This window comes from Macrotis lagotis, chromosome X (genome assembly GCF_037893015.1).
Source record: "Macrotis lagotis isolate mMagLag1 chromosome X, bilby.v1.9.chrom.fasta, whole genome shotgun sequence".
In the NCBI taxonomy this organism is placed as follows: Eukaryota; Metazoa; Chordata; class Mammalia; order Peramelemorphia; family Peramelidae; genus Macrotis; species Macrotis lagotis.
In genome coordinates this window covers 289,628,611-289,650,544 of record NC_133666.1, presented here as the reverse complement: position 1 = coordinate 289,650,544, position 21,934 = coordinate 289,628,611, and the positions used below count along the sequence as shown (strand labels likewise).

The 21,934-nt window shown below is 39.3% G+C and overlaps 1 protein-coding gene and 1 pseudogene across 8 annotated transcripts in view; both read left to right on the top strand.

Annotated features, from left to right (window-relative positions):
- RAI14 (retinoic acid induced 14) overlaps positions 1-21,934 on the top strand; it is a 171,920-nt gene that overhangs the window by 125,569 nt on the left and 24,417 nt on the right. For all 8 annotated transcript variants that reach the window (XM_074202440.1, XM_074202439.1, XM_074202438.1 and 5 more), the window contains one exon: positions 16,780-16,868. In XM_074202440.1, the coding sequence (XP_074058541.1) occupies positions 16,780-16,868 (89 nt within the window). The remainder of the gene's footprint in view (positions 1-16,779; positions 16,869-21,934) is intronic.
- On the top strand, positions 16,875-21,932 carry LOC141499758 (vacuolar fusion protein MON1 homolog B-like; annotated as a pseudogene).

The following is a 21,934-nucleotide window of genomic DNA, read 5'->3' as shown; positions in this document are numbered from 1 at the left end:
AACAACAACAACCACTATATAGTCTCAGTTGACCCTTGGTATGTAGGTGCTATCATTTTTAATAGAATAATAGATATAGCTCTAGGAAGGACCTTAAAGCACATATAGTTCAACCTCTTTATTTTATAGATAATCAAAGATCCAAGAAATTAAGTGACTGGACCAAGATCACATGGGTAGAATAATTTGCAGAATCAAAATTCCACCAGGTCCCATGAATCCACATTTAATGTTCTTTCAACTGTACCAACCTACTTGCCTTTTAGATGAGTAGTGGCTACAATTTACATTTATATAATCCTTCAAGGCTTATCCCAAGAAAATTGCTTTGTAAACCTACCAAGTTCATAGTTTAAATCCTAGAGAGGGATTTTTGCTGAGTGATCTCTGAAATCTTTTCCAGTGCAGACTCTGTCTCAGGATAGACAATGTGGTATTACTCATGGAAAATATACTTGGTTCTGGAGTCAAAGTGCTTGGGTTCAAAATCTACCTCTGGTACTTTATGGGACCTTGGCCAAGTCATTTAACCTCTCAGAGTAAACCTCAGTGACTTTCCTAGGCTGTACAATGGAATTGAACCACATGGATTCTGAGGTTGCATGCAGTTCTACATGATTGTTTGCCTATGAAAAGAGTTATTGTATGAAAGGTAAAAGGAAATTGCTCAGACCATGACTCTTAGGCTCTTTGCATAGTGAAAGTTCAAATCCCTCTTAAGAGTCTGGAAAAACCTGTGCACGTCATGCTGAGGTGTTTGTTTAGGGTAAGTTTGCACAGCTTGTAGGGAAGTGGTTTTTAGGAAATGATATCTCTACTGCAGGCCCTGTCAACATTTGGATTGCATTTCCTCTGATTTGAGAGCTCTAGAAGTGCTTAGGGCAAGACAAAAGTGTTTGCTCTTTTTCCAGAAGCTTCTAATTTTCTGTTTAATATTTGGGGAAAGAAGAAAGTGGAAGAAGGGATTGCTCGAACCCCACCTGCCACTGCCCCCTCAGCCCCCTTTCTCTTGCTTTGGCCTAGTAAAATTGTTAGAATGATCTATTTTATGGGAAATCACCAAGAGGAAACCCTGGGAACTGCTTAAAGGACTGGGTCATAGCATGGAAATTCCAAATATTATTAAAGGGGCAAAAAGATCAAAGTAGTTTTATGTAAATCTGCAAGCTGTTGTGTTTGGGCTTTCTAACTGTGGTTCTCTTGAAGAGCTGCAGCTGAGTTTTCATAAGTACAATGCTAAATAAAATAGCCTGTGACTTTTTTTCTTGGAATATTTCTATGAAATTGTATTTAATGGTCTTTGAGGACTTTTGCTTTGAAAGCCATCTATAAAACAGAAGACTTCGGGGGAGCTATTTTTCCACTAGTGGTACTCATGGTTGATTGTGACTTTGGATTCTGACCACTGTTTCACCTACATCCAAACTTAGAGAACCTCTCTTTAGCTGCCCCAGGAACCTTCCTGTCATTGATAGAAATATTACCTTCTTTGAATTCTTGACATACTGAAAAATGAAAGCCATCAAAACCTACATAAAAAATTTACCATTAATGCTGTCCTTAAATTAGGAATTTCTCCCTAAAGCTGTTCAACTGAGTGCCAATTCTGAATCTCCAGTTGACAGCTAAATGTTTCCTCTCCATCTTGATTTTGTTCCAGCATCTCAAATTTGAATGTCTAAAAGTAAAATAAACTATTAATCCTCCCCCACCCCCTAAAAACACTTTGCTAGCTGTGTGACCTTGAGCAAGTCACTTAATCCTGAATGTCTCACATCCAGGACCAACTTCAGTCATCTCCATCATTATTTGGCCATTGGATCCAGATGGCTCCAGAGGAGAAGGTGAGACTGGTGACTTAGCACAACCCCCCCTCACTTAAATCTAATTCACGTATTTGTCATGGCATCACCTCCCTGAAATCATGGTCTTCTTCAAGACCAAAAGGCAAGGAACTGAGAGGCAAAGGCCCATCCCCGTTTGCTGATGTAGACCTACCTGAATTCTCATGAAAGTTACAATAAAAGCTGACTCAGTCTTGAAGCCAATTCTGATCTCCATTGATTAGCTCATCAAAGTGTTGCTATCTTGACCTACTTGAATAAACCCTTTTTGATTCTATTTGTCTTGAGTTTTATCTTCTTAGTCAAGGTAAAAGTCCGAAGAATTTTCCTATCAATCTTGCAGTCCTCTAAGTTCAGTAAAGTAGGTGTAATTGAAAGTGTTGGAAGCCACAGAATCTAAGTTTGATCTGACTTCTGCTGCCTGTTGTCTGTCTGACCCTGGGCTAGTCATTTACCTTCTCTCAGCTTTCATTTTCTCATTAAAGTTGAGGGAATTGGACTTTTTGACCTCTAAGATCCCTCTCCTATTGTGCTCTACGATCTAAACTCTGCTTTGTTGTTGTTGGTTGTTGGGTTTCCTCAGCTCTACAGCCATATCTCTTGTATTCCATACCCTTCTTTCCACTCTTTTTTTTAGGGGTTTTTTTTTTTTTGCAAGGCAATGGGGTTAAGTGGCTTGCCCAAGGCCATACAGCCAGGTAATTATTAAGTGTCTGAGGCCGGATTTGAACTCAGGTACTCCTGACTCCAGGGCCGGTGCTTTATCCACTGTGCCACCTTAGCTGCCGCCCCTTCTTTCCATTCTTGCTGCTACACAATTCAAGTTCAGAACCTCATTACCAGTTGTCTTAGTTTGACTTCCTAGTTAGTCTTCCAACCTTCAGTCTCTTCCTTTTGCAATCCAGACTCCACAAAACTGCCAAATTCTCTCTTGTGATCATGCCTTGCCTTTTTTCAAAACTTATGATTTTTACTGTCTACTGAATAAAATACAAACTCTTTAGACCAACATTCCAAGGAATCTGAAAGTCAGAAAGAACTGTGTTCAAATTTGGTCTAATACTGTGTGACCTTAGGCAAGTCACTCATAAGAATGAACAACTTGTATTTGTATGGCACAAATGGGTATCTTGATACTGAGTCGTTTGACAACATGTTTAATAAAGTAAAATTTTGTGCTTTGACTAGTTTTTTTCTGTGAATTGTGAAGATGATAGTTCATTTTAATCATTATTTACAATCAGGCAGGGCAGAAAGGTTAGTAGGAACTGTGTGTTTTTGGGGCATTGCTTTGCTTCCCTTCTTCCTCTCCTCTCTCTCTCTTAGCCTTGTTTGTGTTATTTTAATTGGTAATCCTTTCTGTCAGCAGTCACAGGTCAGATTCCCTTACAACAAATTCCAAGAGACTGTCCAAATCTGTTCACTAAATATTATCTAAAATAAATGAATCCTTGACAAGTTAAAGCTCAACAGAGAGCACTACAAAAATGTTAGCTTTTATTAATGGGTTGGAAACCTTTAGATTCTAACAGAGCAAGGTGAGCTTTTTTTATATATTTCATATACATGTAACCAAACTTCTCCAAATCACTAATTCCTTAGTATTATTCCTTTGTATTTGATGGATTTTAAAATAATTATTTACTTAACATTAATCACAAAGTGACTGTACGCAGGTCTTTTGTTATATTTATATACTATTAAAATAAATGTGCCCATATAAAATTATTATTTTCTTACTGGTTATTTTCTTCCCCCCCCCCTTTGCTCCCTGTTTATCTCAGTGTGTATTGCAAATTTTAGGTTTTTGCAAGGCAAATGGGGTTAAGTGGCTTGCCCAAGGCCACACAGCTAGGTAATTATTGTGTCTGAGGCCAGATTTTAACCCAGGTATTCCTGACTTCAAGGCCATTGCACTATCCACTGCTCCACCTAGCTGCCCCATATTGCAATTTTTTTCTATTCATTTGATTCTGGTTTTTCACTTCATATATATCCACAAATCATTTCATATTCAACATATTTATTCTTTTAATTTGCTTGATAATATTCTTGTTGTGGATTCAACCCTTCACCAACTGTTACACTTTTGTTTCTATTTCTTTGAAATGACAAATATTTTTTTTTAAAAAAATGCTTTGCTGGGTCAGCTAGGTGGTGTAGTGGATAGAGCACCGGCCTTGGAGTCAGGAGTACCTGGGTTCAAATCCGGCCTCAGACACTTAATAATTACCTAGCTGTGTGGCCTTGGGCAAGCCACTTAACCCCATTTGCCTTGCAAAAAGCCTAAAAAAAATGCTTTGCTTAAAAAAAAATGCTTTGCTTACCAAATAAGCTATTAAAAGAAATTCAATTATGTTTATATATGTGTATACACATGTTTGTTCAGAGGTGACATATGCACGTGTGTTCAAATATGTGTATATGAATATATGTTAAAAATGTATACTTTTGTGTATTCAAAGATATATATTCATATTTTATATATTATGTCTTTGAACATCCTTTTATCACAGACTATCCAAAAGTCATAATTTATACTTTTCAAGAAGTGCAAACAGCTTAAGTGGACAATATTTGGTAAATGAAATGGACTTTACCATTTAAAATGATAAAAATGTAATATGAAGAGATTTGTGGAGATTTTTATTCAATATTATGAAGTTGCATGTGGGAAAGTAAAATGGAAAGAACAGCAAACATGCACGGTGAGGTGGTTCAGTGTACAGAGGTGGGATTGTAGTCAGAAAGATCTGAGTTCAAATGTGACCTCATACACTTATTAGCTGTGTGACTATTAGCAAGACATTTAACCCTGCCTTAGTTTCTTCATCTATAAAATGAGCCAGAGAAGGAAATGGCAAACCATTCCTTTATCTTGGTCAAGTAAATCCCAAATGGGATCATGAAGAGTCAGTAATGACTGAGCAACAATATCAATAAAATTACTAAAAAACAAAGGAAGAAAAGTAAATACCCACAGTTTATGATTTGTTTGTCTTGTTTTGTTTTTGACCAAGTTTATGATTTTGTCACAAGAGGAGCTCCCAGAATTTTTCCTTTACTATTTGACTTCTCTGCAAGGTATAAATAACCTTAGTAGATTATCTGGATAATAACAGATGATTGATTTTCCAAGGTCATAGAACCAGGATATGTTGGGGATGGAACTGGAACTTGGTCCCACTGATTCTGAGACGTATTCTCTATTTACTATGTCATGCTACCAAGCATGCCCAGATTTCCAGTCCCAGAATCAGGAAGACCTGAGTTCAAATTCAGCCTCAGACACTTACTCTTGTGTGATCCTGGCTAACTCATTTAGCCTGTCTGCCTCAGTTTTTCCTCATCAGTAAAATGAACTGGAGTAGGAAATGTCAAATACTCCAGTATCTTTGGCAAGAAAATCCTAAATTGGGCACAAAGGATCAGACAGGCCTCAGTAGTAACAACAACAACTAGCTATGTATGCAAAAGACAACTGTTCAAAAGTATATACTGATTTTCTTTGAATAGTTTTTTAAAAAAATTTCATGCTCTATGGTGTATTCCCAGGAATTATTGAATAAAGGTGTATGATTATTTTTGTTACTCTAGTTGTGTAGTACCAGACTGATCACCAAGGAGGCTCTCAACTTGTAATTCCACTAGTGGTATATTAGCATCTCTTTTTCTTTATAACCTACCAGCATTGATTTCTATCAATTTTAGATATTTTTGTCAATTCGCTGGGTATGAAGTTGTGCCACAGAGTTGTTTCAGTTTGCGTTTTTGTGCTCTTTAATGTGATTAAAATTGTAGTTTTATTAGTTAATAATGTTTTTTATAGATAAGAAGACTGACTAACATACTATAAGGAAACTACCTTCTGCATTTGCACATCCAGGTTTTCTCACTGCCTAGTTGTATTTCTCTTTGAATACATAAAGCCAGATTTTCACGTGTGCATATTGTTAAAAATTGGCACATTTCTGGATCACAGCTTGAAGGTCAATTATAATGCCATTGCTTCTGCCAAACCATGCTTGAGTGTTATTATTCTAATAAAAACTGTCAAAATGTTAAGAGCTAAAACTATATGCTCTGTAAATAACTAATCCCAAATAACTTTCTGGATCATAAATTTAGAGCTTGTAGGGACTTTAGAAATCATCTAGTACAATCCCCTCTCTTAAAATATGGGGCGGCTAGGTGGCGTAGTGGATAAAAACACCGGCCTTGGAGTCAGTAGTACCTGGGTTCAAATCCGGGTCTCAGACACTTAATAATTACTAGCTATGTGGCCTTGAGCAAGCCACTTAAACCCATTTGCCTTGCAAAAACCTAAAAAAAAAGAATATGAGGAGACTAAGACGAGGGAGGTGATTTGCCCAGTGTTACATGAGCCAAGATTTAAAAATACAGCTTATTTAAAATCAGATGCCCTAAGACCAGAAGCTCAACTTTATGGATTTGTTTGGATTTATTGGCTATGTATTCACTTTTTATTGATACTTTTTCTTTATAATATTGATAAATCTGGTTTTGCTCTATTAAATCATTTTCCCAGAATCTTGAGAAATTTCTCCTTAGGTGGCACATTTATAGGCTTCTGTGCATGTCTCTCATTGTTTGGAAATTTACCACAGCTCTTCTATCCTTAACCTCTTTTATGAGGCTATTTGCAATTGGTTTAATTTTATACATCATTGGTGTTAATGATAGCTATCAGCTTCCCTTTAGAAGAAAATGTTGATTCAGGTGAAAGATGTGAAATAAGCAGACATGAAATATGTTTTCTCCACATAGTCATTTCTTAATAATGCCCCTTATTCTACTTCTTGGCTAACAGCCAATTAGAGTGTGAGCTCCTTGAGAGCAGGGACTGGTTTTACCTTTTTTTTTGTAATTGGTACTCAGGAATAGTACCTGACATGTACTAAGTGCTCAATAAATAATGAGTTCCTACTATATGAAGCGAGTCTTTCTGTCCATACATTAATACTAATAGCAAAGAAATAAGACATAGCTCCTGTTTTATTATAATATTTAATTTAGTTAACCAAAACACATGAATGACAATCTTTCTCTAATAGAAATCTCAACAAGTTAGGATTGATACACATGTAGTTTGTATGTATTACTGCTGAAGTGATGGAGAATGAGGCAGTGTGGTCTATCTTTGTACCCCCTCTGCCTAAATATCAAGACTGAGTAGAGAAGGGGAAAGATGTCAATATAGATATAGATGTGTGTGTGTGTGTGTGTGTGTACTAAACGATTGTATATCAGTAAATTAATTCTGACTCTTCAGAAAACCATGTCTTGGAAAATTCTTTGAAGTTGCTTTGGCTAATATGACTTCTACAACTACCTATTATTCATTTATGAGGGACTATGATCTTCATCTCTCAAAGGAATATCATCCATGCAGGTGAAATCTCGGATCTTTTTGTGAATAGACCAATTGAAATTGTAAATATTGAACTCTTGTCCAATGGGGAGATCAATAGTAAAATTCATCTTGGAGTCCAGTTCTATGCAAGTTGGGTTTGCTGATGGATGAAAAGTACTATTTATATTAAGAACTTAAATTGCCCAGTACCTTGTATCACAGAATAACCTGTTTTCTCTGATAATCCTTGCTTATTTTATAAAGTCTAATTTTAAATAAAAGTTTAGGCTTGTAATGACTATTATCTATGTTCCTCTAGTGAAATACAAATAGGTAAACTGAGGCATAAAGAGACTAAGTAACTTGCCCATAGTCATACAACTAGCTAAGGTCTGAGACAAGATTTGAACTCAAGTCTTCTTACTCTGAGTCTGGTACCCCAAATAATTTTGCAACACTTTCTCTAATAGACACTCCCCATGCTTAGCCCCTTCATGTTCAGTTTGGCTGGTGAAGTAAAGAAGTGCTGATTTCAAACTGAGGAGGCTGAACCTTGATTAGTTTTCACCCAGACTTCTGTTTGGAAGTTATTTTTCTAGTTGAAATTTTAGTGCTCAAAGATGGATTTGTGAGTAATTGCCTAATATATGCCTACCTCTGCAAAAACTGCAGAAAGAGAGACCTGTTCTCAAACCAGGTGTTAATAGTTTAGATTGAAAGCTCTAACACATGTGAAGAAATTAGGGACACAGTATTGTATGGATAGATGGAATGAAACAGAATTCAGTAAAAAGGGAAGTCTCTGAAGGCCTTGAATGCTTCATGGTGGTGGAAATTCAGACTGGTGGGACTTGAGAAGATAGGAGGAAGAAAGAAGGGACAGTGGCTTAAAGACAGAGTGTTACTCTGTATGTGGGGTATTATGAGAAGTACTCTCTGATTAGAGTAAATCAAGCATGTTTCAGAATTGTAGACTATAGGCTTACATTTCCCTCTGTATTTCCTACTTCTGAAATAGATAGAGAGGAAATAAATAGAGAAGAATGTTTGTAAGTTTAACTATTCTTTTTCTTTAGCAGAAGCAAAGCAAGCCCCTTAAATATTACAATCTGAGTTATTAAAATTTTGGATGTATCTTAATGTCTCATGAAGTTGTGTCTACCTTGGCAATGAATTCACCCTTCTGTTTTGGAGCAACTGGTACTTAAAGAAATGTGTTTATAAATTCCTGCCAATTGTAGGTTGTGTCCTAGAAACCATTCCTGTGAAATAAATATCACAGATGGTACTGCGCACACATTCATGCCTCTTTGTGTGTGGATATGTGGGTGTGAAGAGTATTTTCCTTCATATGAATGTTGAGCTTCCTTTCCAAGAACGGTTATAGATTTACATAGATTCGTGAATTGTTAAGGAGGACCAGCACCTCTGATGTAAGGGCTTGTTGAACCCTTTTCAGAGTTGCTCGTTCACCTTTGATGTCTACCGATTCACCCAAATGTCACCCGTGGCTCAAAAAAAATACAATGTGTGCAGCAACCACACCTTTGTAAACTGTCTTGGCTGATGGGCTAAACCAAGTTGAAGGGTAACCAAAAACTTCAAACCTGTTGGTGAGTTAGGGGGATGTCTCTACCCCAAGCACATGAAGACTTTTGCCTGAGTGGATGAGAGCAGTTTGTTATGATGGCAATGAAGGTGGCTGAAGCAGGCATCAGTGATAACAAGGTCATCTCCTGCATCTTGGACTATTGCCAGTTGTATTGTCTTGGCACTGTATAGCTCTGATGACTGTATGATACTTGTCACAGTATATCATGATGAATCTGGAGGACAGAATGAGATTGACAGCTTTTCCCAGCTCTGCCTCCCTTAAATATAATTCATATTCAAATCAAGACATCATCTGTAATGTCACTGGTTCTTTGAAAATAAAGGACAAGGGAGAAGAACCTAGAGAACATAGTATACATTAATAGCAACATCGTGAGTTGATCCATTTTGATGCATGCAGCTCCTCTCAGCAGTTCCAAGAGCTTGGACAACTTTGGGAAATGTGTTATGGAAAATGATATCCACATTCAGAGGAAGAAAAACAAAATGAAACAAAAACAAACTGCAATATCTAAATGACCACCATGTTCACTTTTTAAAAATTTCTCTTATGTTTTTCCTCCCTATCCCATGGTTTTCTTTTTCCTTAGTCCTAATTCCTCATACAGAAAATGACTACTATGTAAACATGTTAAAAATCAAATTGTCCATGTATAATGTTCACTAGACTGCTTGCTTCTGAGGGGAGGAGGATGGGGAAAGGAGGGTGGAAGAAAATTGTGTAACTTATAAATGGCTCTTGACAAAATTTCATAACATATAATTGGAAAAATAAAATAGAATAAAAAAGAAAAGGACTGATAACAATAATGTAGATTCATTCTTATTTAGTTCTTCTTGTGACAAGTAACATGTATTTGTAAAAAGTTAATAATAATAATAATAACAATAATAAAATTAACCTAGATTTAGAACTATATATTCATCCAGTTAGAGGGTGGAAAAATGGGTGACATCTCCCTACCTTTGCTGAAGGTCATTATAGGCTTCTCCTCTACACAACCCTGCTACTCTTATCACTCAACCATCCCACCCCCTTATAGTCTACCTTCTCCCAGAAGTTGACTTCCTTCTGGCTGGGCAGCAAGCTCCAAAAGTCTCCCCTTCCATACCAGGCATCAGTGCTTTGGGATAACTATACCCTAAGATCAGTCTGGGCACCAGAACCAACAATTATATATATATAATATATATAATATATTTGGAAAAATTAATTCCCTCACCCTTGGGTCTCTCACCCCTCCTCAGTGGTCTTTAGGATGTAGACTAGCAGCCTCCTTTCCTTCTAGAGAAACAAAGTGAGTCTCACAGTTATAATGCCCTTTTCCTGCATAGGGCAGGTTCTCAACCTCAGAATCTTCAACTTCTTCCTCTTTACTCATATTGTATATCTAGTTAGTGTTAAATATTGTCATTTCCATCTACTCAACATCTCTCCCCTTCTCTCTATTCAGAAGTCTTCTTTGGTCCCAGCCTTATCACTTCTAACCTAGACTATTGCCATAGTATCCTGAATGGACTTCATTCCCCAAACCTCTCTCCTCTCTAAGACCCTATCTTCCCCAGAGTTGCAAAAATGATTTTTCCCCTACAACGGTCAAAAAAACATTTATCTGGCACTAATGTGTAAGGGGGCTGTGCTCAAGGATTCAAAGACAAAATTCAGAAGAGTACCTAAAGTATATGCCTGACTTGTCATTCCCTTACTTAATAAATAACCAGTGAATCCCAATTGATTCTAGGCTCAAATATTATTTCATTTTTATGTCATCCTTTTAAAATTTCTGTTTCTATATCACTTTTATATTAGCATGGCAGTACATGTTTTTAATTTATGAATAAGTCAATAAATATGCTGGGGGGTTACATACTGAATTTTTTGTTATTGTTGGGGTATATCATTTTAAAAAACGGAAAACATTGCTCTAGTTGACTCTACTCAGTTGTGAGACTAAGAAAAAACAATTGTAAGGCAGCTAGGTGGCATAGTGGATAGAGCACTGGCCCGGGAGTCAGGAGTACCTGAGTTCAAATGTGACCTCAAGCACTTAATAATTACCTAATTGTGTGGCCTTGGGCAAGTCATTTAACCCCATTGCCTTGCTAAAAACCAAAAGAAAAAAAATACAATTGTTCTGACTGGATGTTGGATTTGACTTAAGTAATTAGGGAGAGGTATTAATTTTTGATATGTCTTCATCTTTAATATATTATATCTTAAAACTTTCTATTTGGTAAAAGGACAAGATTTGCTTTGTGTATAAACCTAAATGAAAACAAACGTGAATTAATTCTGTTGTTTTCAATTTTCAAGCTTTTTTTTTACCAAGAGATAGAAATTTACAACTTGAGAATTGAAAATAAGCATCTAGTTAATATTTTATTGGATTTTCTTGGACACTAAATTTATAAATTCTGTGAGCCACAAAACCTTGAGAACCCAATAAATTCTGAAGCTTATTTATTTAAAGCTTTTCTAGGGGCAGAGCCAAGATGGCAACAAGAAAGGATGGGGTCTTAGGTGCTCTCTGATAAAACTCATAAACTAAGGACTCTAAACTTTTGAGAGACAGAACCCATAAAGGGACCCAGCGAGGCAGTTCTCCTACTCAAGGTAACCTGGAAAAGAACAGAAAGGCTCTGCTCCCCGGGGTCAGAGGGGTGGAGGGGTGGCCCGCCAGAGCCAAAGAACTTCGGCATCCTGGAAGCAGCCCCAGGGTGCTGGGAGCCCCAGCTTACAGCAGTGGGGGAGTCTCCTGAGCTATGCCCCGAGGAGCGTCGGGCACAAAGTGGGGGAGCAGTGGGGGACCTCTGCCAAAGTGAGCTCCTGGAGCCCAGCCCTCAGGGCACACAGAGAACAGCTTGGTCTTTTCCCCAGCCCTGATGCAGGAAACAGAAGCAGGTGGAGCTGGTAAGCAGGAGCCCCCAGGGCATGAGCCCATTGAGCTGAGGGAGGGGAGTGAAGAAAGACTGTGAGCTTGGTCCTCTGCCCCTGGAACAGGACTCTGGGGCTCTGACCACATTCAGATCCTGATCGCAGTCTAGGCCCCCCCCCCCCCCACCTCAGCCCTGTGGCAGAGTGGGGCGCTTATGGTCATTCACAGGCCAGGAGGGAGGACAGAGCCTCACACACTAAGACCCTTGTGGGAGTGTCCCAAAAGCTAAGGAAGCACCCCAAAACCAGGCTCAGGCTGGGAAAATGAGCAAGCAGAGAGAAAAAGAGGAACACCATTGAGAAATATTTTGCAAATGAGCCCAAGAAGGATCAAATTACTCAGTCTGAAGATGAGGAAGCACAAGCTCCTGCATCTAAAGACTCCAAGAAAAACAGAAATTGGGCTCAGGCTATGACAGAGCTCAAAAAAGACTTTGAAAATCAAATGAGGGAGTTAGAAGAAAAACTGGGAAAAGAAAGGAGAGAGATGCAGAAAAAACATGAAAATGAAGTCAGCAGCCTAGTCAAGGAAATCCAAAAAAATGCTGAAGAAAATAGCATGCTAAAAACCAGCTTAGGTCAAATGGATAAAACAGTTCAAAAAGTTATTGAGGAGAAGAATGCTTTAAAAAGCAAAATTGGCCAGATGGAAAAAGAGATAAGAAAACTCTCTGAGGAGAACAAATCCTTCAGACAAAGAATAGAATTCAGTGAGATTGATGAATTTACCAGAAATCAGGGATCAATACTTCAAAACCAAAACAATGAAAAATTAGAAGAAAATGTGAAATATTTCATTGAAAAAACAACTGATATGGAAAACAGACTTAGGAAAGATACCTGAAAGTCATGATCAGGAAAAGAGACTTGACATCATTTTCAAAGAATTACTACAGGAAAATTGCCCTGATATTCTAGAAGCAGAGGGCAAAATAGAAATGGAGAGAATCCACCAAGAGATCCCAAAAAACTAACCCCTAGGAATATTATAGCCAAGTTCCAGAACTCCCAAGTCAAAGAGAAAATATTACAAGCAGCCAGAAGGACACAGTTCAAATACTGTGGAGCTGCAGTCAGGATCACACAGGACTTAGCAGCAGCTACATTGGAAGCTCATAGGACTTGGAATATAATATACTGGAAGGCAAAAGAGCTTAGAATGCAGCCAAGAATGAACTACCCAGCAAGGCTGAATGTCCTCTTCCAGGGAAAAAGATGGACTTTCAATGAACCAGGGGAATTTCAAATGTTCCTGTAGGAATGGCCAGAGCTGAACAGAAGGTTTCATCTTCAGATACAGGACTCAGGTGAAGCATGGAGATTGGGGGGGGGGGGGGAATATGAGGGACTTAATGAGGATGAACTGCATGTATTCTTGTATAGAAAAATGACACTGATAATACTCATATGAACCTTCTCAGTTAATAGAGCAGGTAGAGGGAGCTATTATAGTTGAAGCACAGGAGAAAGCTGAATTCAAAGATAAAATATGGTGTAAAAATGGAGTCTTTCAATAGAAAAAAAGGGAAATGTAATGGGAGAAAGAAAAAGGAGAGGGGGAATAGGCCAAGATATTTCATATAATAAGATTTTTCTTTATTACAATGAGCTATTTCAATGATATGGAAGGGGGAAGGCAAGGGGGAATGAGGGAACCTTTGCTCTCATCAGAGATGGCTAGGAGAGGAAACAGCATATATACTCAATGGGGTATAGGCATCTGGAGTAAGGAGGAGAGGATGGACCATGGGGGGACAGTGTTCAGATATAACACGTTTTCTTTTTTACTTCTTGCAAGGGGCTGGGATTGGAAGGCCTGTCCAGGACCATAGGGCCAGGTGGATTCTGGGCCTAAGGGGTGGTATGGGGGCTCAGGGCTTCTTGGCCCTAGGACCAGAGATCTGTCTGCTGTGCCACTCAGCGACCCTACAGCAGAGTCAGAGTGAAAGGAGAGAGAAAATAGAGTATATGGTAGTGGAGAAATAAGAAAGCAGGGAGTTGCGATCAGCAATGGCAACGGTGGAAAAATATGGAAGTAACTTTTGTGATGGACTTATCATAAAGAATGTGATCCACCCACAACAGAGTTGTTGGTGTTGGAACAAAGACTGAAGCACATTTTTTATTATTATTATTTGGGGGAGGGTGCAGGGCAAATGGGGCTGGGTGGCCTGCCTGGGGCCGCATAGCAGGGTGATCTTTGGGTGTCTGGGGCCGGATTTGGACCTGCGTGCTCCTGGCTCAAGGTTCAATGCTCTGTCTGCCACCCAGCCACCCCTACTATTAATACTATTTTATTTTATTTTGGGTCTTTTTTTCCCCCCTTCTTTTTGTTTTTTTGCAGGGCAGTGGGGATTGGGTGGCTTGCATGTCACACGGCTGAGTGATTGTTGGGTCTATGGGGCTGGATGTGGGCTCGGGTGCTCATGGCTCCAGGGCTGGTGCTTCGTCCATTGTGTCACCTGGCAATACCTACAATTATTACCATTATTTTTTCTTAATTTTAATTTTTTTTCTGTCCCCTTTACTTTATCACTCAAGCAAGTCTATATGGGGGGAGGGGGTATTTCGTTTACTCTTAAACAAGAATATTTTATTAATGTAAAAAACCCATTTGTACAAAATGAGAATAAAAATAAAATAAAGAATAAAAAAAGAACAAATAACAACAACAAAAAAAGCTTTTCTAAAATATTTGTGTGTATATATATATATATATATATATATATATATATATATATGTCTGTGTGTGTTTGTGTGTGTAAATCTCATTTTGTTTAATTAACATGATTTATTGGAGAAAATGAGGTGACACCAGCATAATGCTTTGCTTGTTGGGAGTCATCCCCATCCCTCAGTCTAGAGAAGGCTAATCTGGTACTTTTTACACTATTCTTTTTCTCTCTCCTGTGAGGAAATGTCCTGGCTATAAATTAGTCAGTTCTACATAGATTATAATAATACACTAGGTGTTTTGTTTTGTTTTTTGGGGTTTTGCAAGGCAGTGGAGTTAAGTGGTTTGCCCAAGGCCACACAGCTAGGTAATTAAGTGTCTGAGGTCAAATTTGAACTCAGGTCCTCCTGACTCCAGGGCCAGTGCTCTATCCACTGCGCCACCTAGCTGCCCCCAATACACTAGTTCTTTCAGGTTCCAAGAAGCCATGTACTTTGCTAGAAAAGCCATTTTTAAAGTATTCTGAGGGCCTCCTAAAATGCTTTACTATTGGATCCAGAATGATCTGGAACAATATTGATTCAGAGTGCTTCCTAGACTTTTCTCCACCTCTCCCCTGCTACTGCTAATCTGGAATAGCCTTTGAGTTGTTCTTCAGTGTGATTTAGAATATTTCTTTCAGCCTATCCCAAATACAACTGCATTTTTGTTTGCTTGTTTGGTATTTGTTTTGGCTTCCTATTAGCATCCCTTTAATGACCAGTCCAAAGTGGGACATGTGGTTTATAGACGTATAAAGTAAAGGGAATGTGCCTCATGTATTCAGATGATTAATCATCTACATATGATACTTATAATACTTATGATGGTAATGAGAGAATGTTGATTAGGAGAGGTCTTTGGCACCCTTAGAGCCTTTTTTGTCTGTCACAGGTGAAGAAGAGGATTGAGTGTAAGAGAAAATCAGAATGAAGGGCAGTTTGGAAATGAAAGAGCTAGACCTTTTTCTTCCTTTAACCTCTGAGATTCTTGCCACAGGGCAGCTGAGATATATCTGTGGATCTGCCCCTGCAACTTTCTCTAGCCACTGTGCCCTATCCCAGCCATTAATTGTCTTTCTAGTTTTTAGGAGTAAAAGAATTAGGTGGCAACGTGAGTTAGCAAATATATTGCTGAACTTTCAGTTAGGAGATCAAATATATATACTTTACAGATTGTACAGCCCATGGGCAAACCATAAACTCTTGGAACTTGAATTTTCTTACCTGTAAAATGGGAAAAATTGCTATGCTACTCAGTTTACAGAGGCAGGTGGTCAAGTGGATAGAGCTGTGAGTCTGGAGTCAGGAAGACCTGAGTTCAAATTCATCCTCAGACAATTTCTAGCTGTGTGGCTCTGGGCAACTCACTTAACCTGTTTGCCTTAATCCACTGGAGAAGAAAATGGCAAACCTCTCCAGTGTCTTTACCAAGAAAAAAAACCATGGATAGTATTGATGTACTAGGGCCCACAGGGTCATGAAGAGTCAGACACAACTGAATCATAATAATTTTGTGTACAGGGTTGTGAAGAAAGAGATTTATCAACTTTAAAGTATGACATAAATAGGAAGGTCGTTTCAAGTTAACTAGCATTAGAATTATACATTTATAGGCATCTAGAAGGCACAGGGAATAGAATGGTAAACCTGGAGTCAGGAAGTTTCTTCATCTGAAAATGGAGATAATAACAGCACCTTTCTCCCAGGGTTGTTGTAAAGATAAAAGTTAATATTTGTGAAAATGCTTGGCAAATTTATAAGTGCTGTATAAGTGTTAACTAATAATAGTAGTAGGAGGTAGTAAGTAGTAGTAGAGACACAGTAGTAGTAGATAGTAAATAGGTAGTAGATAGTAGTAGGAGGTAATAGTAAGAGGAGGAGGTAGTAAGTAGTAGTAATAGCAGTAGGAGTAGAAGCAGCAGCAGTAGTTGCCACCACAGGAACATCATTGTCAATTTTTTTTTTTTAGGTTTTTGCAAGGCAAATGGGGTTAAATGGCTTGCCCAAGGCCACACAGCTAGGTAATTATTAAGTGTCTGAGACCGGATTTGAACCCAGTTACTCCTGACTCCAAGGCCAGTGCTTTATCCACTACGCCACCTAGCCACCCCCATCATTGTCAATTTTACCATCATCACCCCACCCCCACCATCATCATTATTATCACTTCTGGAGGGCATTCATGTCAATAGTGCTGGAGAGCTGGGGAAGAAGAGCAGGTCTTATGGGGAAAAGGATGATTTTTTTTTTTCTGTGAAACCTATAACTAATCATGTTCCTGGTGTTTTCTTCTGTAGTTTCCACCTGGCTGCATCAAGAGGACATGTGGAGTGCCTCAAGGCCATGGTTACACATGGAGCAGATGTGACAGCACAAGATAGTGCAGGTACATTTTCCCCATCATTAAATTCCAGTGAAATGAGATATCTTTTGTTTAATTTCATTTTTTTGTTTTTCTCTTTCCATAGCAACTGTATTCTTAGAATTATGTTTTTATTTTTTTATATAGTAATTAAACTGAAGTTATTAGCCTTTGATCATTTTTTGGAGGGATAGGAAGAGAATGGGTAAATTTATTTTTAGTTCTAAAATGTTCTGTATTTTATATAGTATAAATACTATATCTATAGGATCCTGTATATATAATCAACTTGTGATTGAACATACAAGTGGAAAATAAGAAGGAAGTAGTCTTGTTTTTAATATTAGTAAAGTCTTATTGCCATACTGGGTCAGAGTCATACTCTAGTTGGGCCCAGAATTGTCTGTGATACAGCCAGTATTCACATTATGTGTTGTCTAACTGGCAGAATTCAGAATTAATTCTGCATAAGCAGATTATGTGTCTGAGCTCCTTTATAAAATTCTTGTCTCTTGAGCCATATTGGCCATAGTCTATACACTTGAGTTTCCAGAACTTCCTTGTGATGGGCGACTCCAAAGCTTAGAATTTCAGGGTCAGAGAGGACTTGAGGGGTCAACTAGTCAAGTCCATGTCTTCACCTGCATCCCTGTGCAACAACCACACCAAATAAGCATTCAACTGCCAATTGAAGACCACCCTGATGGGGAGCTCAGCTCTTCCCTAGGAAGCTTAGTCCATTCTGAAATACAGTTTTTCCTCAAGGAGGGAAGCATTTGTTCTTTTACAATTTCTATATCTTGCTGTTGGTTTTGTCTTCTGAGACAAAGGGAAACAAGGTATGGATGGATGGATGGAAGGAAGGAAGGAAGGAAGGAAGGAAGGGAGGAGAGGAGGAAGGAAGAGAGGGGACAGAGGGAGGAGAGAAAGAAATTTGTAAAGTTGGCATTTGCTGAAATGATGTATGAAATAGATTAGCTTTTCTCCAAGCTGGAGACAAAATCTCTTCCAGAAACCCCCAGCATCTTCTGCCTCTTTAAAAACAAAACAAAGCAAACTTCTTCAAAGACAGATAGTATAATGTAGAAAGAAGAAAAGTTAGCATAAAATAAAATCGAAAAGGATTTTGTATAAAATAAGCTCCACTCTCATCATGCCTAGATATCCATGCTGTGTGTCTCAGAAGTGGGACCCATCCTCCAGTTTTCAGTGATAAAATTTGTTCTTACAGGCAGGACAAATAGCATCTCTGCCTCCATTACCTCCAACTGCTTAAAAATAGTGTTAAAATTAGGATCATGTTCCACTTCCCTGTACAGTATTACATTAAAAAAGGATGTCTCCTACTATTAATTTCCCAGATCTTTTAGATTGTAAAATTCTCCAAAGGGAATATATTATTTCATTGATGGACTCTCCTGGTAACAAGACAGTGAATGCATGAATCTGGATCTTGAGCAACTGCAGTTTGTCCCTTGAGGAGGTAATTTTATTAGAAACTAGGCAACCCACTTAATTGCATTCTAGCAGTAATTCCTCCAATAGTGGAGAAAGCACCAAGTCAGTTTTATTACTGGAGGCTTTGCCTCTCACTAAGTGACAGAGTTATAATTCTGAAAACCTGAAAGGATCCTAAAGGAGGAAGGTGGTCTAACTCTCTGATTCCAGGTACAGGTCTACCAAGTCCATGAATATATAAGACCTTCGAGGAAAGAGATAGAAGTAACTGGTTTATGAAGTTACTTCAAAGGTAGAAAAGGAAAGTTGTTTCATTTTTAGGAGTAAATATTTCATTCAAAAAACAGACCATGATTCAACCCAAAGGTACGATTAGTAAATATAACTCGGCAGAATTACTATAGACTATTTATTCTGAAGGGAGAACCATGTAGGTAAAATATGTATTAAGTAAATTCATGGGAAGCTTGTTGGCAGAGTGAATAAAGTACTAGCTTGAAGTCAGGAAGAGCTGAGTTCAAATGCAACCTCAGATATTTATTAGCTATGTGACCCTGAGCAAGTGACCTTTTTTGCCTCAGTTTCCTCCTTTATAAAATAAAGCAGAGAAGGAAATGGCAAACTGCTCTAGTATCATTGTCAAGAATACCCCAAAAGACGAGTCAGATAAAACTGAAAAATTACTGGATATGCATGAAGTAAATTCAGAGTAATATATTATAGGGCCAGACTGAGAGCCAGTATAATAATTGTCTCTGCAAGGAAGTTTGACCAACAAGAAGATATAATATTACAAGTAGTCCTCTCTTTTCAGAGGACATGAGATAAAAATGGAGATGACTGTGGCAATAGAGACAATTGGATAGGCTGAGCATTTATTACTCAGACAAAAAGCAATAAATCTATAAAGAAAACCTCTTAGGACTATCTAGCCCTGGAGAATCAATGATAAACTTTATGGAATGTTGTCAAAGAAGCGTTTAGAAGGTCTCTAAGGAGAAGATTCCACAATTCCCTCTGGATGCTTTTATTTGAGTGTTTTAAACATCAGTATTTTACTTTTTTAAAAAATGTGATATCTATATTTTATTGCAGATTTATTTCTTGTTAAATATTTTCAATTATCTCATTTGATTTTCATATTCATTCAATAATAATTGCTATTATTTTTCCCACTGAGGGAATTGAGGCAGAAAGAGCTTAAGTGACTTTTCCAGGATCGTTGTTTGTTGTGAGGCCATGGGGTTAAGGAACTTACCCAAGGTCATACAACTAGTAAATATCAAGCATCTGAGGCCAGATTTGAACTCAGGTCCTCCTGACTCCAGGGTCAGCACTTTGTCCACTGACCACCTAGCTTCATCTTATCATCAGTAAGAATGGAGAGTGTAAAAGCTGGGCTTTTAAACAGCAGGTTACAATATCTTGGCATGCTTCTTCAAATGATGTTTATAAGTGGTTCTTAACGAATGGACAGGGACCCCTACTCTTTCCTGGGGTGGTAGCCTTGAGGCTTCGGGCTGAAGATATGGAGACTGGAGGAAGTGTTTGCTCAGAGGCCCAGCTTCAGCCCCAGAAGCCCCCCCCCCCCCCCGTGGGGTTTTTCCAGCTTGCCAGTGACCAGGAGCCTTTGGGAGTCCCTGGAGTGGATAAAGAAATTGTAAGAGGCCCTGCCCACCTAGTTATGCTTAAGCTTTCATGCCAAACCTTCTTGGAGAGAAAGGATAACAAAGAAACCAAGGACTCAGGAAATCCAGGTAAAATGCAGCGGTTAACACCAACTAAAGTAGGAAACTGTCGATTCTGGAACCTTGAGATAAGGAGGATGTGATGACCAAGGGTTGGCAAAGCAGGTGGAAACATCTCATGCTGAGCGAGGCTGACTGCCACAAGAATGCCCCAAGTCTCATTCATTCAAAGTGAGGACAATGCCATCCATGTATCTACTCAAAAGATCGAATATTGGTCTTATAACAGGTCTACTAGTGTCCAGGATCCCACAGTCAGCATGCTGTACAGCTTCTAATGGACTCCTGGGAGAGCATGCCCAGATTGTGAGTGTGCCAATTTGAGCTGACATGGCTCGAATGTTGGAGTGCCAGAGGAACTATGACTTGCCCAGGCCACTGGCTAACTCAAAGTGAATCACTGACAGCCAGGTTCAAATCTGGGGTCTGCGTGGCCTACCCCTACCTGACCCATTCTGGACAACCTAGATGCCCTCCTGTAGTGGATCATAGCATCCTGGCCTTCTTCTTGGCCGACAGCCAACACCTGGTCACAGTGGTACAAGAGAGGGCTGTCCTGAAAGACTGCCACCTTGACCCAGTGAATCTCCACCTCTCTTGAACCTGATGGAAATATCTACTGCCTTCCTGGCTGGGAAGTCTGGACTTCTTTCAGTCTGCATCGCTGATGACTTTTTATGCTTACATCAACAACTGATGGTTGGGAAGGGGGGTTAGGATTGCCCTCCCATGGGAGTCAGTGCAGTTGATGCCCCCCCATCCCTGACACTAATTCTACATGTCTTTTGGCATCCCCAACAACTATCCACAGTTTCACAGTTCATCAGCCCAGAGATGAAGGGCCCACATGCCAGTGTGAGCACCTGGGGCTCTTCCACTTCTACTATAACCTGCCTGGGCTCCCCATCCAGGCTCCTTTGGGTGAGGAGACCCTGCTTGTTGGGGTGACACCAAAATTTGAGCTTTATGTACTTTAACTCACTGGTGACAAAATCAGATGCTGTCCATGCTGCAACCAGGTTCCTATGTTGGGTGAAGAGGGAGGAGAATGGACTCTTCATCTGCTACTTGCCAGATTACTCAACTGCTCCTGGCCTGGCCCACCATGAGACCAACAAGACTGATTGTGCCCTGGAGAATGACCCATGAGACTCAATGTCCATGTTCCTGTTTACACCTTGGTCTGCTGGCCTGGGGAATGAGAAGGTGGTGGCTCTATTATCCCTTCCCTGGCTTGTCTTGGGAGAGTGGGGTGACTACCAGACAGATGAGAAAGACCCTCATTCCTGAACCAGGATTTAGAGAAGTGAGGATTCTCCCTTATTGTTGCTACCTGAAGGCCAAGTGGTCAAATATCCTCAGGAAGCTGTGATGGCTTGTTTGTTTATGCCCAAAGGAGCCAGTTTTGGGGTCTGTTTTTTCCCATGTGTTAGTGACTTTGAGTGTGTATTGGGGAGTGGGGAAGCAGAGGGAAGATCAAGCTTTTGGGGGCTTGCTGGGAGAGTCCTTTTGTATGGCAATTCAGACTGTCCCAGGTGGGCTTCTCTCTGAGTGTGCTCTTCTCTTTAACTGTGAGTCACTGAGAGGCATCACCTACCTATTTCCCCTTGGGTTCAGCCAGGAACCTTCCTCCAGGCCTCAGAGTCCCTCATCGTGCCTCCCCTCCCCCATGCCCCTGGCTGCCTAACCTTTGACAAGGGCCATTCTTTGGACTGCCTCTCCAGGTTGCAAGTAGGTAGGTAGGTCCTTTATCTAAAGATGAACAATTTAGTCTTTGTTGCTGAAAATCTCACAAAAATTTCATTTCCTCATAGTTGTCTTCATTAGGAGATAAGCCAAGTATTTGAAATTTGTTTGCAACGTTTTTGTCGTGTTTTTTCTCTT